Genomic DNA, 18241 nt, shown 5'->3' with positions numbered 1-18241 from the left:
CATGGAATTGTTGGACAGAGGGGCACAACAATTTCAAGAAGAAATGGAGATCGGCCTAGTCCATTCAACTAAGCGATCTACACGTCGTACAAATACTAATTCAAATAAGCCTAATAAGTCAAATTATTCTAATAACACAAATGTACAAAAAAATAAAACAGGCAAAAATACCAAGTACAATCCGAGTAATACAAGGAAAAATTTGTATCATGCGACTAATGCTATAACATGTTTTAGATGCGGTCAAAACCATTTAACTTCTAAGTGTATACTAAACAAAAATATCAAATGCCACTCTTGTGGCCAATGCGGACATCTACAAAAAGTATGTTTTCAACGGAACCGAGAGACAAATACAATTACGGAAATTACACAATTGCAGCATGACACACAACAATTTAAAGATAAAATAGTTACAACCCTCCTGGTGAATGATGAAGAGGTTAAATTTGAGATTGACAGTGGTGTAGCTGTATCTTTAATACAGCCGAGAGCCTCGCACGTAAGTTGTTTCCAAATTTGTTCATCTATTCTATAAAGCTAAGGTTAGTTTCGTTTTACCAACAAAATATTCAATTATTAAGGATGCATAATTGTTAATGTACGGTGCTGTAATGACGTGCGTAAGTTAAATTTATACATTACGAAAGAAAAAAGAAACACACTATTAGGCCGAGAATGGCTAATACAGTTACGAAAGGAACAAAATATAAAAAAATTTCTTAATAATGCTGAATCTATAAAAGTAACAGAGTCGGTAGATATAAATCAACTAAATACTTTTTTCCATAAATATCAGTTAATTACAGTCCAGCTAGAAATAAATGATCAAATAGACATTGAATCAACATCGATTCAACGGCGATTTATCCGATCGACGTCGATTCAACGATGAATTGACGTCGATTTGATGACGAATTAATGTTGATTCAATATCATTTCTGGCTGGTAGTTTCCATTATATTTAAGATTTTACATGTACAAAGCAAGTTAACACTAAAAGAAAACGCGAAACCAATTTTCTGTAAAGCTCGCTCGGTATCATTCTGATTACGTTCATTAGTTGAGAAAGAATTATATAGATTGGAAGTAAAAGTCATTAAAAAAGTAGGTACAGCAGAATGGGCTACGCCAATAGTCCCAATTAAAAAAAAAATGCGCAAATACGTATTTGTGGAGACTTCAGTATCACATTAAATGCATAATTAATTATTGACGATCATATCTCCTTCCTACTGCAGATGAACTTTTAGCAACAATAATCGGAGGCGTAATTTTCTCAAAAATTGACCTATTAAAAGCATATTTACAAATGGAAGTACGACCAGAAGACCAACATCTCTTTACGTTAAATACACATAAAAGCTTTTATCATTGTAACCGCTTGATGTACGGTTGCTTCAGCTCCCGTCATCTGGCAAAGAACCATAGAGAGTATTCTAAAAGATATACCTAGAGTATTCTAAAAAATATACTGTGTTCTTAAATGACATACGCATTGCAGGAAAAGATATTAACAATCAGTTGCAAAAATTAGAAGCAGTTTTTAAATGTTTACAAAAATACAATATTAAAATCAATCTTAATAAAAGTGAATTTTTTAAGGATCAAATTAATTATTGTAATTATGTTATTGACAGAAACGGGCTACATAAGGCACCGGATAAAATAGAAGCGATAAACAAAATGCAAAAACCGCGGGAATGCGTAGTTTTCTCGTAATGATTAATTATGGCCAATTCATTCCAAATCTCAATTTAATCATATAGTATCCCTTAAATAAGTTATTACAGAAAAATACTTCTTTTTATTGGTCTAAAAACTGTGAAGTAAGTTTTAAATTAGTAAAAAAAAGCATTTACAAGTCCTAAATGTTTAATGCATTTCGACTACATTACCCATTACATTAGCGGCAGACGCAAGCCCTTACGGGGTAGACGCAGTGCTATCGCACATTTATCCGGATGGTACAGAACGAGTTATTCACGCGTCGCAAACTCTTTCAAATACACAGAAATCATATTCTCAAATTGATGAATTAAAATTGAAACTTATGCTATTATCTTTGGTGTAAAGAAATTCTACCAATACGTACATGGTGGACATTTTACGTTAATTACAGATCATCATGCGTTATCACAAATTTTTGCTCCACATAAAAGCCTTCCTATTTTTTTCTGCTATGCGAATGCAACATTATGCATTGTTTTTACAAGGTTTTAACTATTCAATTAAATATCGAAAATCAGAATTACATGCAAATTGTCTGTCGCGTCTTCCTATAAAAAATGATAGTACAAATTACGATGTTGTTAATATTTTTCAATTAAATACAATCAAAATCTTATCTGTTACAAATTTAAAATTAGCAACACGAAAAGACGTCAAACTTTCAAAATTATACAAATTATTAGCATTTGGAAAGAAAGTAGAAAAATACGATAATTTTCAAATAGATACACGCAAATTTACATTGCAAAGTGGAGTAATTCTTAGAGATCATAAAACAGTCATTTCTTATTCCTACTAGTAAGAAAATACTACAAGAACTCCATTTAGGACAGTTTGGTGTAGTCAGAATGAAGAATCTGGCCAGAGGCTACGTTTGGTGACCAAATATTGATCAAAATATTGAATCTTTAACAAGAAATTATAAAGACTGCAATGCTTTTCGAAATAACTCAACAAAAATAGAAGCACACATATGGGAACTTTCGATAACCCCTTTCGAAAGAGTACACGCAGATTTTGCGGGACCATTTTTAGGACATCACTATTTTATTTTAGTAGATGCATATACGAAGTGGTCCGAAATGCATATTGTTAAAAACCTTATAACAAAGACAATAATAGATTTATGTAGAAAAATCTTTGCTACATTTGGAATTCCAAAATATTCTGTAATTGAGAATGCAACAACTTTCACAGCTAGAAAATTCAAAACGTTTTTAAAAGTAAATGGAATTACGTTAAAGCTTGCAGCACCGTACAACCCAGCAACAAATTGCCAAGCAGAAAGATTTGTTTAAATGTTAAAAAAATCTTTGCGTCGTATGAGAAGCAATTCATCTAATGTATATATTTTATTACAACAAATACTTATGCAGTATAGAAACACTAGTCAAGCCGCAACAGAAAAATCACTAGCGGAATTATGTAATGTTCACGAGAAGACTACGTAAGCGTTAGATTTAGTATTACCAAAAAAGAAGATATACAAACAGAAAGTAAGCAATCACCTATTGTTTTCGAGGTAAGAAAGAGAGTGAGTTGCAGAAACTATATAGGGCACGATAAATGGTTGTTTGGAAAAGTTAAACAACGGATAAGAAAACTACACTACTAAATTCAGCTATAGTTGATGGACGAATATGGAAAAGACACATTAATCAAATGCGTACGATAGGCAAGAAAACACCATTGAAAATGTTAGATAATATAATTTTTGATAATGATTTTACAGTAAAAAATACCTCGCCTAAAATAGAAAGGCCGTTATAGCAAGCACCAGGGAAACCAGAGCATTTACAACAAGAGTTGCATCAACAAACAATGCCTACGGGCAACTGGGAAACTCTAATAAGTCACAAGAAAATTTTGCAGGAAGAGTCACAGAATCTATAGCGGAAACTCCAAAACGAGTTTCAAGATCCCCGAGAAGATCACGTAGACTACCTATGAGTTTTAAAGACTACGAAGTTCAATTCAAATAAAAACATATATACATATTTGTCACATTTATACTTTCGATAAATTTTGTTTTTTTTTTTCTTTCTTTTCTTTCTTATCGAACACTCTCACGTATATTTCTTTTCTACGAATGTATTTCTTTGTTTAGCAGGGAGAGTGTTATGTACGTTACGGTAAATTAAGTTACCGCGTACGCGAAGCATATATGGCGTACGTATGCGTAAACAGAAATACGGTGTGTATGTGTGCGTGTGTGAGAATCAGAGTCGCACTAAGGCGCGGAAAAGTCAAACAAGTTCCACGTTTGTAATAAGACATATTTAAGAATATATTATTCACTAAATCACATCAAGTTGAGATCGTTACCCGCCTCGGTGATATACACAACAAATAAGTAGTATCCCGGGAGAATACAATAAACTTAATACGGCTCGAAAGTAGGGTAGAGAGAGGGGGGGATCGAGAGAGCGATTGGCATCCGCGAGCGCCATCTGAGTCTGTGAGTTGTAATGCCCAACAAATACAAACAGAACAAAGATTTATCAAATATTGATAAAACACAATCTTAGATGACCTTTTATATATTATTAAATATTAATAAATAAAAACGATAAAATATTATTTTGTGAAATTAAATTATACATTTTAAAATATATACAATCAGGTCACTATTTATATTTCGGGAATAGGAACAAAAACAAATAGTTAAGCTGCGAATATATTTTTATTGTTTTTCAAAGTACTCGCCACGATGATCGATACACTTTTGCATGCGCTTAAACCAATTTTCAAAGCATTTATTCCATTCCGAATGAAGTATCTCCAAAACATGATTTTTGAACGCTTTAATAGCTTCTTCGGGCGATGAAAATCGTTGACCACGCAGTTTATTCTTCACGGATGGGAACAAAAAGAAATCATTGGGTGCCAAATCAGGGCTGTACGGCGGATGACCCATCAATTCGATGTTTTGAGTGCTCAAATAGTCTCTTGTTTGAGCCGATGTGTGAGAGCTCGCATTGTCATGATGAAAAACAATCCGACGTCTCTTGTTTGTTTTCCTTATTTTACCGAAGATTTCTGGCAAACAGATGGTTGTGTACCACTCAGAATTTGCTGTTCTACGATCCTCTAGAGGCACTGTTGCAATATGACCAGTTTTTCTGAAGAAACAGGCCACCATTTTCTTTGAAGTGCTTTGTGCGCAAACAACTTTTGTTGGATTTGGTTCATCTTGGAACACCCATACAGTCGACTGCTGCTTACTTTCGGGCTCATACAAATATATCCATGATTCGTCACCTGTCACGATTTTATAAACGTCTTTTGAAGCACCGCGATTGTATTTTTTAAGCATTTCTTTGCACCAATCGACACGAGCCTTTTTTTGAGCGATTGTCAAATTATGTGGGATCCAACGCGAACATAACTTTCGCACAGCTAAGTGTTCATGTAAAATCGCATATATGCTGGTGGAACTAATGCTTAAGGATGCCTCAATCTCACAATAGGTTACATAACGATCTTGCTTAATCATTTCGTGCACAGCATCGATGTTTTCTGGCACTACAGTCGATTTTGGACGACCTTCACGAAATTCGTCGGACAGCGAACTACGACCACGATTGAATTCACTATACCAGCGATACACAGTGGTTTTTGATGGAGCTTCATCGCCAAAAGTCAAATTAAGTTGATTGACGCACTCTTGTTGTGATAATCCACGTCGAAGGTTGTAAAAATCATTGCACGAAAATGTCCACGATTCAGTTCCATTTTTTGCCGAGACGAAACTTTCAACTAAATATAAAATAAACAAATAGCGTCCGTATGACAAAATGTTCTGAGTACGTATATCGTCAAAAATGTCAAACTTTACGATGGAACCGTCAGATGGACTCACATGACATCAGTGTTGCCAATTCCCGAAATATAAATAGTGACCCTATTTTAAGTAGCAAAATGACGTCATAATGACGGCTAGTTTTGGCCACAAAAAGACCAATGAGACGTCCCTGTTAGATCTTATGAGGCACGAAAATGACGTCAATATGTCACATCCATGAGACGTCATTTTTTGACGACTTATTGACGTCTTTTGATGTTATTTTGACGTCTTATTGACAAAATAATATGACGAATATAAGATTTAAATTGATGAAATTTTTACAATTTTAACAATTAATTAACATATAGTATCAGTTATAACCTATAGTAAGAGATCTCATTCAACAAATATAAATAAATATATATTCGATAATATAAAATATACAAATTTTAAGTATATTAGACCACAGAAGAATGTCTTAATATAAATAAATTTACACACATTTATATCTCGTAAATTTATTTGTTAAAAAATCATTCTTCTGTTACCGAGTACATTTTACATTAGAAGAATATACCTATAATACTTTACTCTTAACAGTCTCTTTTTGCCAGCTTTATATAATTCTCTGATTAAAACTTACATACGAGATAGAAGACATCGTGCATCGCATAGCGATAAATTAAGGAACTAGGATTAGAACGTCTTCAAAATAACGTCTTTATTTAGTCTAAAAAATGACGTCTTATAAACGTCCATTATTAGTCGCTGACGTCATAGACCAAAAATGACTAAAAATAGACGTCATAATTACGTCTTTTGACGTCACTTTGCTACTTGAGATACAACACAATTAATACATATCAAAATAAACAGTTTTAATAAGTAAAAATGTAAGAACTTGTCAGTGTATAATAAAAATAATAAAATCCTTTATTTCTTCTCAACCAAACTGCATGACTATATTTTTGATTAAATCATACACTATCGGTTTTGGCCCTTTTTAAATGTTATATGCTTATATTTCCTTTTATAAAATTTTTATATCTTTACGGGTAATGATTAAGTTTTAATAAAATATCAATGTGATGATTATATAGTTTCACTATATCAATCATTATGAATGATCTTTTTTATTTGCTCATTTTTATATTCTCTATTTTTTAATTTTTGCAAAACATTATGCATAATAGTCCTAAATCATTCTATTATAGAATAGTTTTATTATTATTAAATATATAATATATTATCATTAAGGTGTCTGAATAGCTTAGGTGAAAAGAACAGTCGCCCGGTAAGCAAAAGGTCTCGGGTTCAATTCTCGATTCAGTCGACTTTTTCGGACCGATATATTTTTCTCGTCTACATCAATTTAGGGGAAGTAAAGGGAAAAGGAATTTAAATCTCAATTTAGAGATTGTTCCTTGGTTTAGTGAATTGCTAAGTATTAGGCTCTTTACAGCAATATATTCTTTCTATCCTTATAATTGTATTGTTTGAATCATTTGAATTTTTTCCCTTAATCTTTAATTTTTTCTTAATTTTTATAATTTTTTAATGTTAAACATTTCTAATTATATGTATAAGTTTATAAATTCACTATTGTCCAGAAAAGACAAAAAAATGATAATTGTAATAATTACTAATATAATTTATTGTTGTTAAAAGAGTAATTTTCATTCCAACTACCTTATTTTATGTATTGCGTGCGCATCTAGGGATTTCTTTCTTTTTCGTACTTACTTCTATATCTTTCATTCGCTTTGTAACACGTATTATCGTGACGTATAATAAAAGTATATTTTATTAAAAGAAGAATTGTTCCTCGCCCTCTAAATTATTACAATAATTATTAATAATAAAATTATTAAATGTAATAACTATATTAATAAACACAATAATAACACATGGGTCGACAAAAATACAACTTTTTTCTGGACTTAAAGCAAGCAAAGCTGTTTCTAATAGATTTTGATGAGCTGATTACGAATCTGGTTCAAAAAATGTCGTATCACGTAAAGTTTTTGAGATATTTTAATCTAAAGATTAGGGCAAAAAAGATGGGCAAAAAATTTTAGCTTATTTTCAACGATGCGTTGGACAGGGTAAGTACAGCTTATACTTACCCTTTCCAACGCTTATTCGATTGCTAAGGTTGAATTTTTTTCGCTGAGCTAGACTAAATTTATTTTTTTTTGTTTTTCAACGCGAGAGAGTATACCTATGTGTGTAGAGAAAATAAAAGGACTTAAATATCTCCAAAAGATAAAAAAATCAAGTCATAGTAACCGAATATGCGTTGGAAAGATAAGTTAGAGATTTTATAAGTCATTAAAAAGGGCCTAAAAACCTCACTTTTAGCACCATTAGATTAGAATATCTCAAAAACTTTACGTGATCCGACATTTTCTGATTGTAAGCAAGTAATCAGCGCATTAAAATCTATCAGAAACAGCATCGTTTGCTTTAAGGCCAAAATGGTGTCGACCAGTATAATTATACATAATAAAACATAATAATTAGAATATAATCATAAGATAATGATAATCACAAGATAATGAGATAATAGTAATAATAATTTTACCTATAATTAAGTACAATAACCAGTAATTAGATATAATTAATTTTTGTATTCAATTGCCAGATTTCTAGCTTTCTTTTTTAATTCTGTCTTGGCAATTTTTAAACCAATATATGGAAAAGCATCCAGAAATATTACTTCAGCTAGAAGCTTATATTGATCTTTTATGTTATTCAACACAAACTCTATTAATTCTTGCGCTGTTACCTACACAAAAAATAAATATTTATTCCATAAAAATAATTGTATATTCTTTCAACATTTATACAAGAAATACACACGCACACACCCACTCATACAAAGCATTGCATTTTAACTTTCGGATTGAAATTTTTCAAAAACCAAGGCTTTCATCGGAAAATATTTTATTCAAAAGTTGTAAAATTTTAAGGAGAGGGTGGGATCGTCTAGTAACATAGTTTTATTTTAAATGGAGGCATTTTTGAGATTCTGAGATCATTATTATTTTTTTAAAACAGAATTACTATAATTTTTTTACATAAATTGTTTATAATCGATTTTTTATAGTAGTTTGTGTACAAAATTGTTGCAGTAAAAACAGTCGAAAAATACATGATTTACGAGATATTTTATACCTTAAGCTGACACATTTTGGCAAAAAGTATGAACTATCGCGTAGTATATTTTTTAATAAAATTACCTTAATAAGTTTTTGCATAGAATAATAAAATTAATGAATTGATGTAAGGAAAACATGGAATCATTTAAAAATAGTTTGTAGTTGTTTTTTATTGCAAATTGTAATTTTTTTAGTCACAAGAGTATACTTTATTGCTTTTATCAATTATATATAATTTATTTCATTATTCTATGCAAAAAATTTTATTAAAGTAAAATTATTAAAAAATGATTATATTATGAAAAAAATAGTTTTCGAAAACTTTTCATCCAAAAGTTAAAATGGAACATCTTGCAAATATAGAATAATGGACAAAGAAAATGGAAAAAATTTCTTATGTAAATATATAAATATAATTTCTTATGTAAATATAAATACAATAAAATTTTTTTATCTATTTGTTTTTTAGAAAGTTGATTTTGAAATTCCATTAAGTACGAATTTATTTCATTAGCAAAAAAAAATCTGTTTAATGGATCTCGTTACTATTATTTCTATTTGTATTTATAAAAAATGCCGCGTATTGTCCATTATTATTTTCAACTTTTATTTATTGAATTACACAATAAAGAAATGCTAATAATCTAAATCGTCTTCAATTTTAATGTAATATATAAATAATCGAAGAAATAAAGTTTAGAGTACATTTTACTATTAACTCACGCTTTTTTAATTCATATTATTTGCGAGAAAAAGTCATATATCTAGCAATTTATGATTTAATGAAATAAATGCGTTATAATACATTGAAACTTGCATATGCATTTAGAATCTTTTTTTCAAAAATTTATCTAATTTACATTTACATAATGAAAATTTCACTTTCACTTACGCCACTTGTATTCTGTACATGTATTATTAATCTTTTAATTTATTTAATTTAATTAAGACATATGTATTTATGTTATAAAAAAATAAAGAAACGCGTACACACATGTCTATTTGTGAAATATTTACAAAGTTAAATGAGTAAAAAATAAAAATCTTAGAAATATTAGATAATAACAAAAGTTCGTAAACATTTTTAAAATGCAATGTTCAAATACAAGTGATTTTATTTCACAATATATGAGATATGTGGAATATCTCCGCGTCTCTCTAATCTAAAAACTCACCTTTAAAAAAAGGTAAAAAAAGGCGACCAGTTAAGGGCACGCAATTAACAAAAATTATCCATTGCAAACCCATGTAGAATCCTATCCTATTGCAAACCCATGTAGAATCCTATGAAAAATTAATCATTGCAAACCCATGTAGAATCCTAGGCAAAATTAACCATTGCAAACCCATGTAGAATCGTACCCATTGCAAACCTATGTAGAATCCTATGAAAAATTAACCATTGCAAACTCATGTAGAATCCTATGAAAAATTAACCATTGCAAACCCATGTAGAATTGTATTAAAAATTATCCATTGCAAACTTATGTAGAATCCTACATTGCAAACCCATGTACAATAGAATTGTATGAAAAATTATCGATTATAAACCCATGTACAATCGTAACAAAAGTAATAAAATAAAAAAAAAATTGCGCCAAGTGAAAGTAGAAACTTGTACCAGTGGAAAATTAAAGTTGCAGACATATATAGAGTCGTATAATGAATCAGTAAAAATTTAAATTTGCAAATGTAGAATCGTACCATAAAAAACTTATCTTTTAAAAAAAAAGATAAACAAGATGCCAAGTCCATGCGCCATGTGAAAAAGAAATAAAAAAATTTTAGTTAAAAAAACTGGGAGCGCTGCTAAATAATATTCTAACAATATTAAAATTAAATTGTTACTTTTAAACTCATTACAGTTAAAATATGTTTTGTGTTTAAATTAATTAATGTTACTTTAAGGTGCATTATAATTTTGAAACTTAGCAGCGCGCCCAGTTTTTTTAACTAAAATTTTTTTATTTCTTTTTCACATGGCGCATGGACTTGGCATCTTGTTTATCTTTTTTTTAAAAAGATAAGTTTTTTTATGGTACGATTCTACATTTGTAAATTTAAATTTTTACTGATTCATTATACGACTCTATATATGTCTGCAACTTTAATTTTCCACTGGTACAAGTTTCTACTTTCACTTGGCGCAATTTTTTTTTATTTCATTACTTTTGTTACGATTGTACATGGGTTTATAATCGATAATTTTTCATACAATTCTATTGTACATGGGTTTGCAATGTAGGATTCTACATAAGTTTGCAATGGATAATTTTTAATACAATTCTACATAAGTTTGCAATGATTAATTTTTCATAGGATTCTACATGAGTTTGCAATGGTTAATTTTTCATAGGATTCTACATAAGTTTGCAATGGGTACGATTCTACATGGGTTTGCAATGGTTAATTTTGCCTAGGATTCTACATGGGTTTGCAATGATTAATTTTTCATAGGATTCTACATGGGTTTGCAATAGGATAGGATTCTACATGGGTTTGCAATAAATAATTTTTGTTAATAGCGTGCCCTTAACTGGTCGCCTTTTTTTACCTTCTTTAAAGGTGAGTTTTTAGAGATTATATCATTCATTTTTGTATATTTTTATGACCGGAATAGAACAATTATTAAACATGTTTATCTAAACTTCTTTGCTTAAAATGATGCGTACAATCATATCCTAGAATCCTGATCATTCCTCCTAAAGCACTCTATTTATATAAATTTACCCATATGTGTGTGTGTGTGTGTGTGTGTATGTGTGTGTGTGTGTACTAATGTCGAGCATTTTTTATACATTTTCTATTAAATTTAGATAAAAGTTGCAGGATTTCGAAAAAGAAAAAGTTGACACAGACTTTTTCCTAAACGGCGATTTTCAAGGTTATTTAAAGGTCATTTATATTTTCAAAATAGAATTACCTTAATTTTTCTCATATAAATCGATTCCTCGCAATATTTACTATAAAAAGTTGTAAAGGTACAATTTTCACATAATCTTACATAAACTTCGAAATATTACAAATATTTTATTTTATGAAATATTTCAGTTTATGTAAAATTATGTTAACTATCTTTTAAATTATTCACTTTTAGCCATCTTATCCTTACAACCTTTTATAGTGAATATTACAACAAATTGGTTTATATATATAATATATATATAACATTAGTTATTATTAATTGATGTTTACATTTATTTTTAGATTTACTAGAGCTCAAATGCTCCACATTTTTTGCAATAACTGTTTATTCTACAGATTTCAAATATGCTTGTAAATGATGATTGAATATTTCCTTTTTTTAATTATTTTTATTATTATTTTTCAATTTCAATCAACTTTTATAACTTTATGCCAGCACGATACAAATACATGTGTCTTTATTTTTTTTATTATTTTCATTATTATTTTTCAATCTCAATCAACTTCTATAACCTTATGCCAGCAGGATACAAATACATGTATGTCTTTATTATTGTATCAACTCTTGTCTTTTCCATGTAACCATGTCTTCATAGTTTGAATTATCCCTTCATCTTCTCAATCTTTCGCAGAGATTTAATTAATTAAATACACTTCACACGAAATAAAGTTTGCTGGAAGATATACAGCAAACGATAACTGTAAAAACATGATTACGTGGAAAGAACAAGAGTTGGTACAGTAAAGGCAAGTAAGTAAGTAAGTACATGTAATGTATCGTAATTGGCATAACGCTATATCCGCGGAGCAGATAATGTGGCTGTAGAGGTAGTCTGCAGTGCAGCTAATGTGGACGTAGATGTTGATTGAGATAATTGTTTAATATAAAATAGAATTTCAAAATTTAGTTTAAAAAGCTGTTGCATATATAAATAAAGTTTATTTTTTCTAAATTTGGAATATGTTTAATTAATTAATTTTTTAAGTCTATGTTTAATAAATTTTTTAAGTCTGTATTCAATAATTTTATTCATTTGATAAATACATGTATGTCTTTATTTTAATATGTTTAATATAATTAGAAATTTATTATTAATTAGATATGTAAACTATAAATTCATATATAATATTTGAAAATATATGTGAATATTTAAATTTTTATCTTCTCCTTCCTCTCCTTCAATCTCTTTAATATCAATAGGTGTATGTGTGTACACGCGCGCACATTTGTACGTATTTATTTAATTATTGGATAGTTGAGAGTACTTAATTGATAAAAAATTATGACAATAATAATCCTTTTGTTTTTTTTTTCTTATTATTTACTCAGATTTTTTCTATCTTATAAGATAAACACTTTAGAGATTGAATATTTCAAGTAAACTAATTGTAAGTAAATTTCACATTAATGCATATAGATGTTTAATCATGAATGTACTAAATAAGTACACAAGACGAACAGTGAGTGAGTGAGTGAGAATGAGAGAGTGTGTGTGTGAGAAAGAGAGAGAGAGAGAGAGAGAGTTAGCCAACATAACCCCGCACGCTGCCGATATGGCGGAGCGCCACTATCGCCATCTGTTGTAAAACGTGCGAGATGGACAAAATTACCACTACATGCATCTTGCATGTGTTGTGTACGTGTGATATATGTGTGCGCATGTGTTGTATACGTGTGAATACGTGTAGCACGATACTACTATGTATGCGTGGTCGATGATGATGACAATAATGATGACGGGGACGTTTCTTAATAGAAATTTTTCATATTTCGACTTTGCATTTATATATCTCTGCTTACAAATCACGTAGAGCAGAAATAAAGACACTTTTATTATATAATTCGAACTCAATCTATCGATTAAGTCTAGTATAAACTCGATTGCTTCAGCCATTATTGAGGATTCGAAATATTATAAAGACTCAAATGTCTGACTCGCGTTAAGATACACGGTGTCTCCGCTACGCCCTTAACTGGTCGCGAGACACTACCGTGTCTCTTGATGACTCGAGTCGTGTAACGTGTCTTATTGTTAGTTCGAATTGATATCTTGAGTTGGTTATTATCAATGGTCGACGGCCTGCCGGAGCGATGTTGATTTTCAACATCGAAAACGTCACTTCTAAATCGAATTACTTTTGTATCGTACGCTTTGCAATCGCACCACATTCACAGACCTCGCAAATTTTATTTATAACTAATAAAATTTATTATTTAATTTATTTATTATATTTATCTAGTTGTACTTTTTTATGAAAATAAAATGACATTAAATGACGATAATGGACTTTATTTTCCTCCATTTTCACTATTTTCGTTTCAATAATGAACAATCACAAAAACATGCACCAAAACCAAAAAAAGATGCGTTGAAATGTCACCTTTCATATATGCATAATGACGGCAGTTTGAATAGCGTGAGATGTTATTTTATATATATATATTTCATTTATGGATAATCCTTACGAATTTTTGTTATAATCCAAGTTTATTAAAAATTTTATTAAATTTTTTAAAGAAATTAATGAAACAATTTTCAAAACTTCTCAAATTGCTAAATTACTATTTTATAGAATCTCGCTCTCTGATTTTATTATCATTGAAATAAGATTATACCTTTTTATCAGGTATTTTTGTAACAAAACCAACAGGATGTTCACCATCTACTGGATGAGGTACTCCTACTACTGCAGCTTCTATCACTGCTGGATGTGTTACTAAAATACCTTCAATTTCTCCAGGTGAAATTTGATACCCTTTATACTTTATAAATTCGCCCATTCTATCAACAATAAAAAGTTCTCCGTCTTCGTCGAAGTAACCAATGTCACTAGAATGCAGCCATCCTAAAGTCATAAATAAATTCATACTTACTTTTATGGTACAATATTTTTTTTATAATTTATCTCGTTAAAAAAAAATAAATTTTCCAACTACAAATTTTTTACACTGGTATTAACAAGAGAATCGTCTGAGGTGTCCCTCACCAATCTTGATGCGTTTTGAATATGTTATAGAGCATGAAAAAATATTAGACCCATATTTTTTTTTAGATATTTATCTTATTCCGTTATTTTCGAAGAAATGTTTTAACCCCTGAACATTGAGATAATTCTATTCTAAAAAAGGCATGTTATTGATATTGTTGTCGTTTTTCCGCGATGCTGATCGACTGTTCCGATTTGCCATTGTTATGTGTTAGATTCATAGCATCGAGCAGTTGTTGAGAAGGTTAACAGTTTGACAGTTATCAAAATTTTATATAAATATATTATAATACATTAATTATTTTTCGTTCTGCATTCGTGCGGGTATTCGAACATTTGCTGTCATTTAATCTAATGCTATTGCCAAGAGGACAGCAAAACAATATGTAAGTAAGCGAATTTCCATTATATATATAATTTTATTTCATCGAATTTGTATTATGTACATAATTTTAATTCACCGAATTTCTATTATATACATAATTTTAAATCATCGAATTTCTATCATGTATATGATTTTACTTCATCAAATTACTATTATGTACATAATATTAATTCTCGAATTTCTATTACGTACATAATTTTAATTCCTGTTCTTATATTATACACATAATACAAATTCGGCAAATTAAAATTATGTACCTATTGGATATTCGATAAATTCATATTCTGACAATTGTATGTATCGAGGTGTTAGTGTAGGGATAGTTATGTATATTAAATGATTTGGTGTAAATAATTGTTAAAATATGATAACTAAGTGTTTATTAATTTTGTAATTAAATGATTTCGACTACAGTTTCTTAGTTAGAAAAGAAAATAGAAATTCGGTGAATTCAAATTATGTACATAATGGATATTCGATAAATTCATATTTTGACAATTGTATGTATCGAGGGGTTAGTATAGTGATAGTTATGTATATTGAATAATTTGGTGTAAATAATTGTATAACGTGATAACTAACAATAAATGTTTATTAATTTTGTGATTAAGTGATTCCGACTACATTTTCTTACTTAGAAAGGAAAATAGATATTCAATTAATTAAAAATATGTTCATAATAAAACTTCAGTTAATTAAAATTATGTACATAATAGAAATTTAACAAATTAAAATTATTTACATAACAGAAATTCGGATAATTAGAATTATATAATACATAATAAAAATAAAGAATATTTATGTACAAAATAAAAATTCGATGAATTTCCATTAAGTACCTAATTTTTATTCGTAAATTTCTATTTAATACGGCGAATTAAAATTATGTACATAGTTTCAATTCTTTAAATTCTATTATGTTCATAATTTAATTCGCCGAAATCCTATTATGTAAATAACTGAAATTGTACTTAATAGAAATTCACGAATAAAAATTGTGTACATAATAGAAATACGAGAATTAAAATTATGTACATAATAGAAATTCGGGAATTAGAATTATGCACATAATAAAAATTTGATAAATTAAAATTATGTATATAATGAAAATAAATTATAATTAATTAAATTTAAATAAATACATAATAGAAATTCAGAGAATTAAAATTATATACATAATAGAAATTTGGCGAATTCAATTATGAACATAATAAAAATTCAACATATTAAAATTATGTACATAATCGAAATACGGCGAATTAATTTCCACTCCTGTAGGGATACAAATGAAATAGAAAGTGGTATAAATGGGTACAAACGAATTGGAAGCAGCCGTTTACAGAATTGAAATATCTTAAAAAATAGCAACGTTACCCCTTTCACAAATTTTAAATATCCTCTATTTCAACCCGCGTAGAGGTACAAACGAAATGAAAAGTGGTACAAACCGTTTCCTTAAAAAGTGTAAAGGCATGCAAAATCGATTCTCGCATGTATTGTTGTCGCTTTTTCGAGTTGCTGATTGATTGTCTCGATTCGCATTGTGTATTATATTTATATCAAACAGCTGTCATTGCAAAGGTTAATAGTTTGACAGTTGTTCTAAATAATATTAAATCAAAGCATATAACATCAATGGCGCGCACAAAGCGTGCGCTTGTGTTGTAGTTTTCCTTAAAAAGTGTATGTTAAGTCGATTACTCGAATATATCAAAGCGTTGAAGCCTCTTTTTCTGCGATGCTGATTGAATGCTGGCGCGTTGCGATATTTTCGTGATTAGGATAGGTGCGTAGCGTTTGAGCGCCTTGTAATGTAAAAATGATGTGTTCTATTATGTACATAATTTGAATTTCCAAATTTCTATTATGTACATAATTTTAATTTGCTGAATTTCAATTATATACATAATTTGAATTTCCTTTTCTATTATGTACACAATTGTAATTCGATGAATTAAAATCATGTATATAAAAAAAATTTGAGAATTAAAGTTATGTACATAATTAAAATTCAGCAAATTAAACTTATGTACTTTATCGGAGAAAACGTTTGTTTAGCGCGCGCGAAGCATGCACTTGTGTTATCTAGTCATCTAACAATAAGAAAGATGGTTTATATGAGTCTAATATCGTTTAATGCTCTACAGTCTACAACATATCTAAAATGCATCAAACTCGGTGAGAGACACCTCCGACGATTCCCTTGTAAGTATATAGAGCACTTGTAAAAAAACCGAATTACTGTTAAAAATTATTTTATAAAATAATGTCATTTTTATTCTGCACAGATCAGTGTTAAACAATTTCTAAAACTTATCTTTGTATGAATTTCTATTTTTTATTTTTTTGAGTAAAATTTTTATTTTGAATACTATTATTTTTGTAGGAAATTAAAACAGCTATTTATACATATATATACATAACAGATTTTTTAAATTAAAATATTCCCATTTAAAGAAAGAAAAATTAATTAGCATAAAATTTTTATTCTTGTTGTATGATACTTTAACTGATTAGTTGGAATACAGATATACGAAAATAATTGAATATTTGTATATAAAAAAATTAATTTAATTATATTGTTTACATTGCACGAATGCGCGCAAAAGAATGGTATTTTTTCTACCTTTCTCGTCAATAATGGTTTTAGTTGCTTTAGGATTTTTGTAGTAGCAAGTCATCATGGTCGGTGTCTTTATCCACAATTCTCCCTGATTATTTGGACTAAGAACTTTTCCGTCTTCAGGGTCTACAATCTTCATTTCCACATATCCGATTACAGTCCCGCAAGATCCGGCCTTGTGATTTGGAAGTTGCAATGTACCGGATCCACATATTTCTGTCATTCCTATACAAATACAACATATAGAATAATAGAATTTTGAGGATAAATATTCTTTAATAATTATTATATGTATATTATTTTTTGCAATGCCTGTTGTCAAAGTTCGATTTTTGATTGCTGTTTAGCGTGCGAAAAATGGCTTATTCCTCAACGATTCCATGTCTTACTTTATCACACTAGTGCGAGAAAAGCATCTTTATTATTTACTTTACCGCACTAGTGCGGGAAAAAATCTTCTTTCTTCTCGATTGACATAACAAACGTAACGAAATTCACGCGAGACAAAACGTCAATTTGTTATAACCTTCACTATTCAAGAAGGATCAAATGGATAAAAGAAACGATTGTTCAAGACTGTCCACGCCGTTAGAACTTATAGAAGCAGCTGAATCTGCCACGAAGACTTTATTACCGAAAAA

The 18241-nt window shown here is 29.3% G+C and overlaps 1 protein-coding gene across 5 annotated transcripts in view; it reads right to left on the bottom strand.

The window, feature by feature from the left end:
* The window catches only part of LOC114931315 (uncharacterized), a 45465-nt gene that overhangs the window by 17710 nt on the left and 9514 nt on the right, over positions 1-18241 (bottom strand). For 4 of the 5 annotated variants that reach the window (XM_029303290.2, XM_085488203.1, XM_029303291.2 and 1 more), the window contains 4 exons: positions 17604-17825; positions 14222-14451; positions 8103-8306; positions 7294-7350 (listed from right to left, as the gene is read on the bottom strand). In XM_029303290.2, the coding sequence (XP_029159123.2) occupies positions 8139-8306; positions 14222-14451; positions 17604-17825 (620 nt within the window). In that variant the 3' untranslated portion in view covers positions 7294-7350; positions 8103-8138. Of the gene's footprint in view, positions 1-7293; positions 7351-8102; positions 8307-14221; positions 14452-17603; positions 17826-18241 lie in introns of those variants that run through there. The other variant, XM_085488204.1, reaches the window with a different exon arrangement.

Source organism: Nylanderia fulva, unplaced genomic scaffold, assembly GCF_048542155.1.
Source record: "Nylanderia fulva isolate GAGA-0341 unplaced genomic scaffold, ASM4854215v1 Scaffold65, whole genome shotgun sequence".
Classification (NCBI taxonomy): domain Eukaryota; kingdom Metazoa; phylum Arthropoda; class Insecta; order Hymenoptera; family Formicidae; genus Nylanderia; species Nylanderia fulva.
This window is presented reverse-complemented; position numbering and strand designations above follow the sequence as displayed.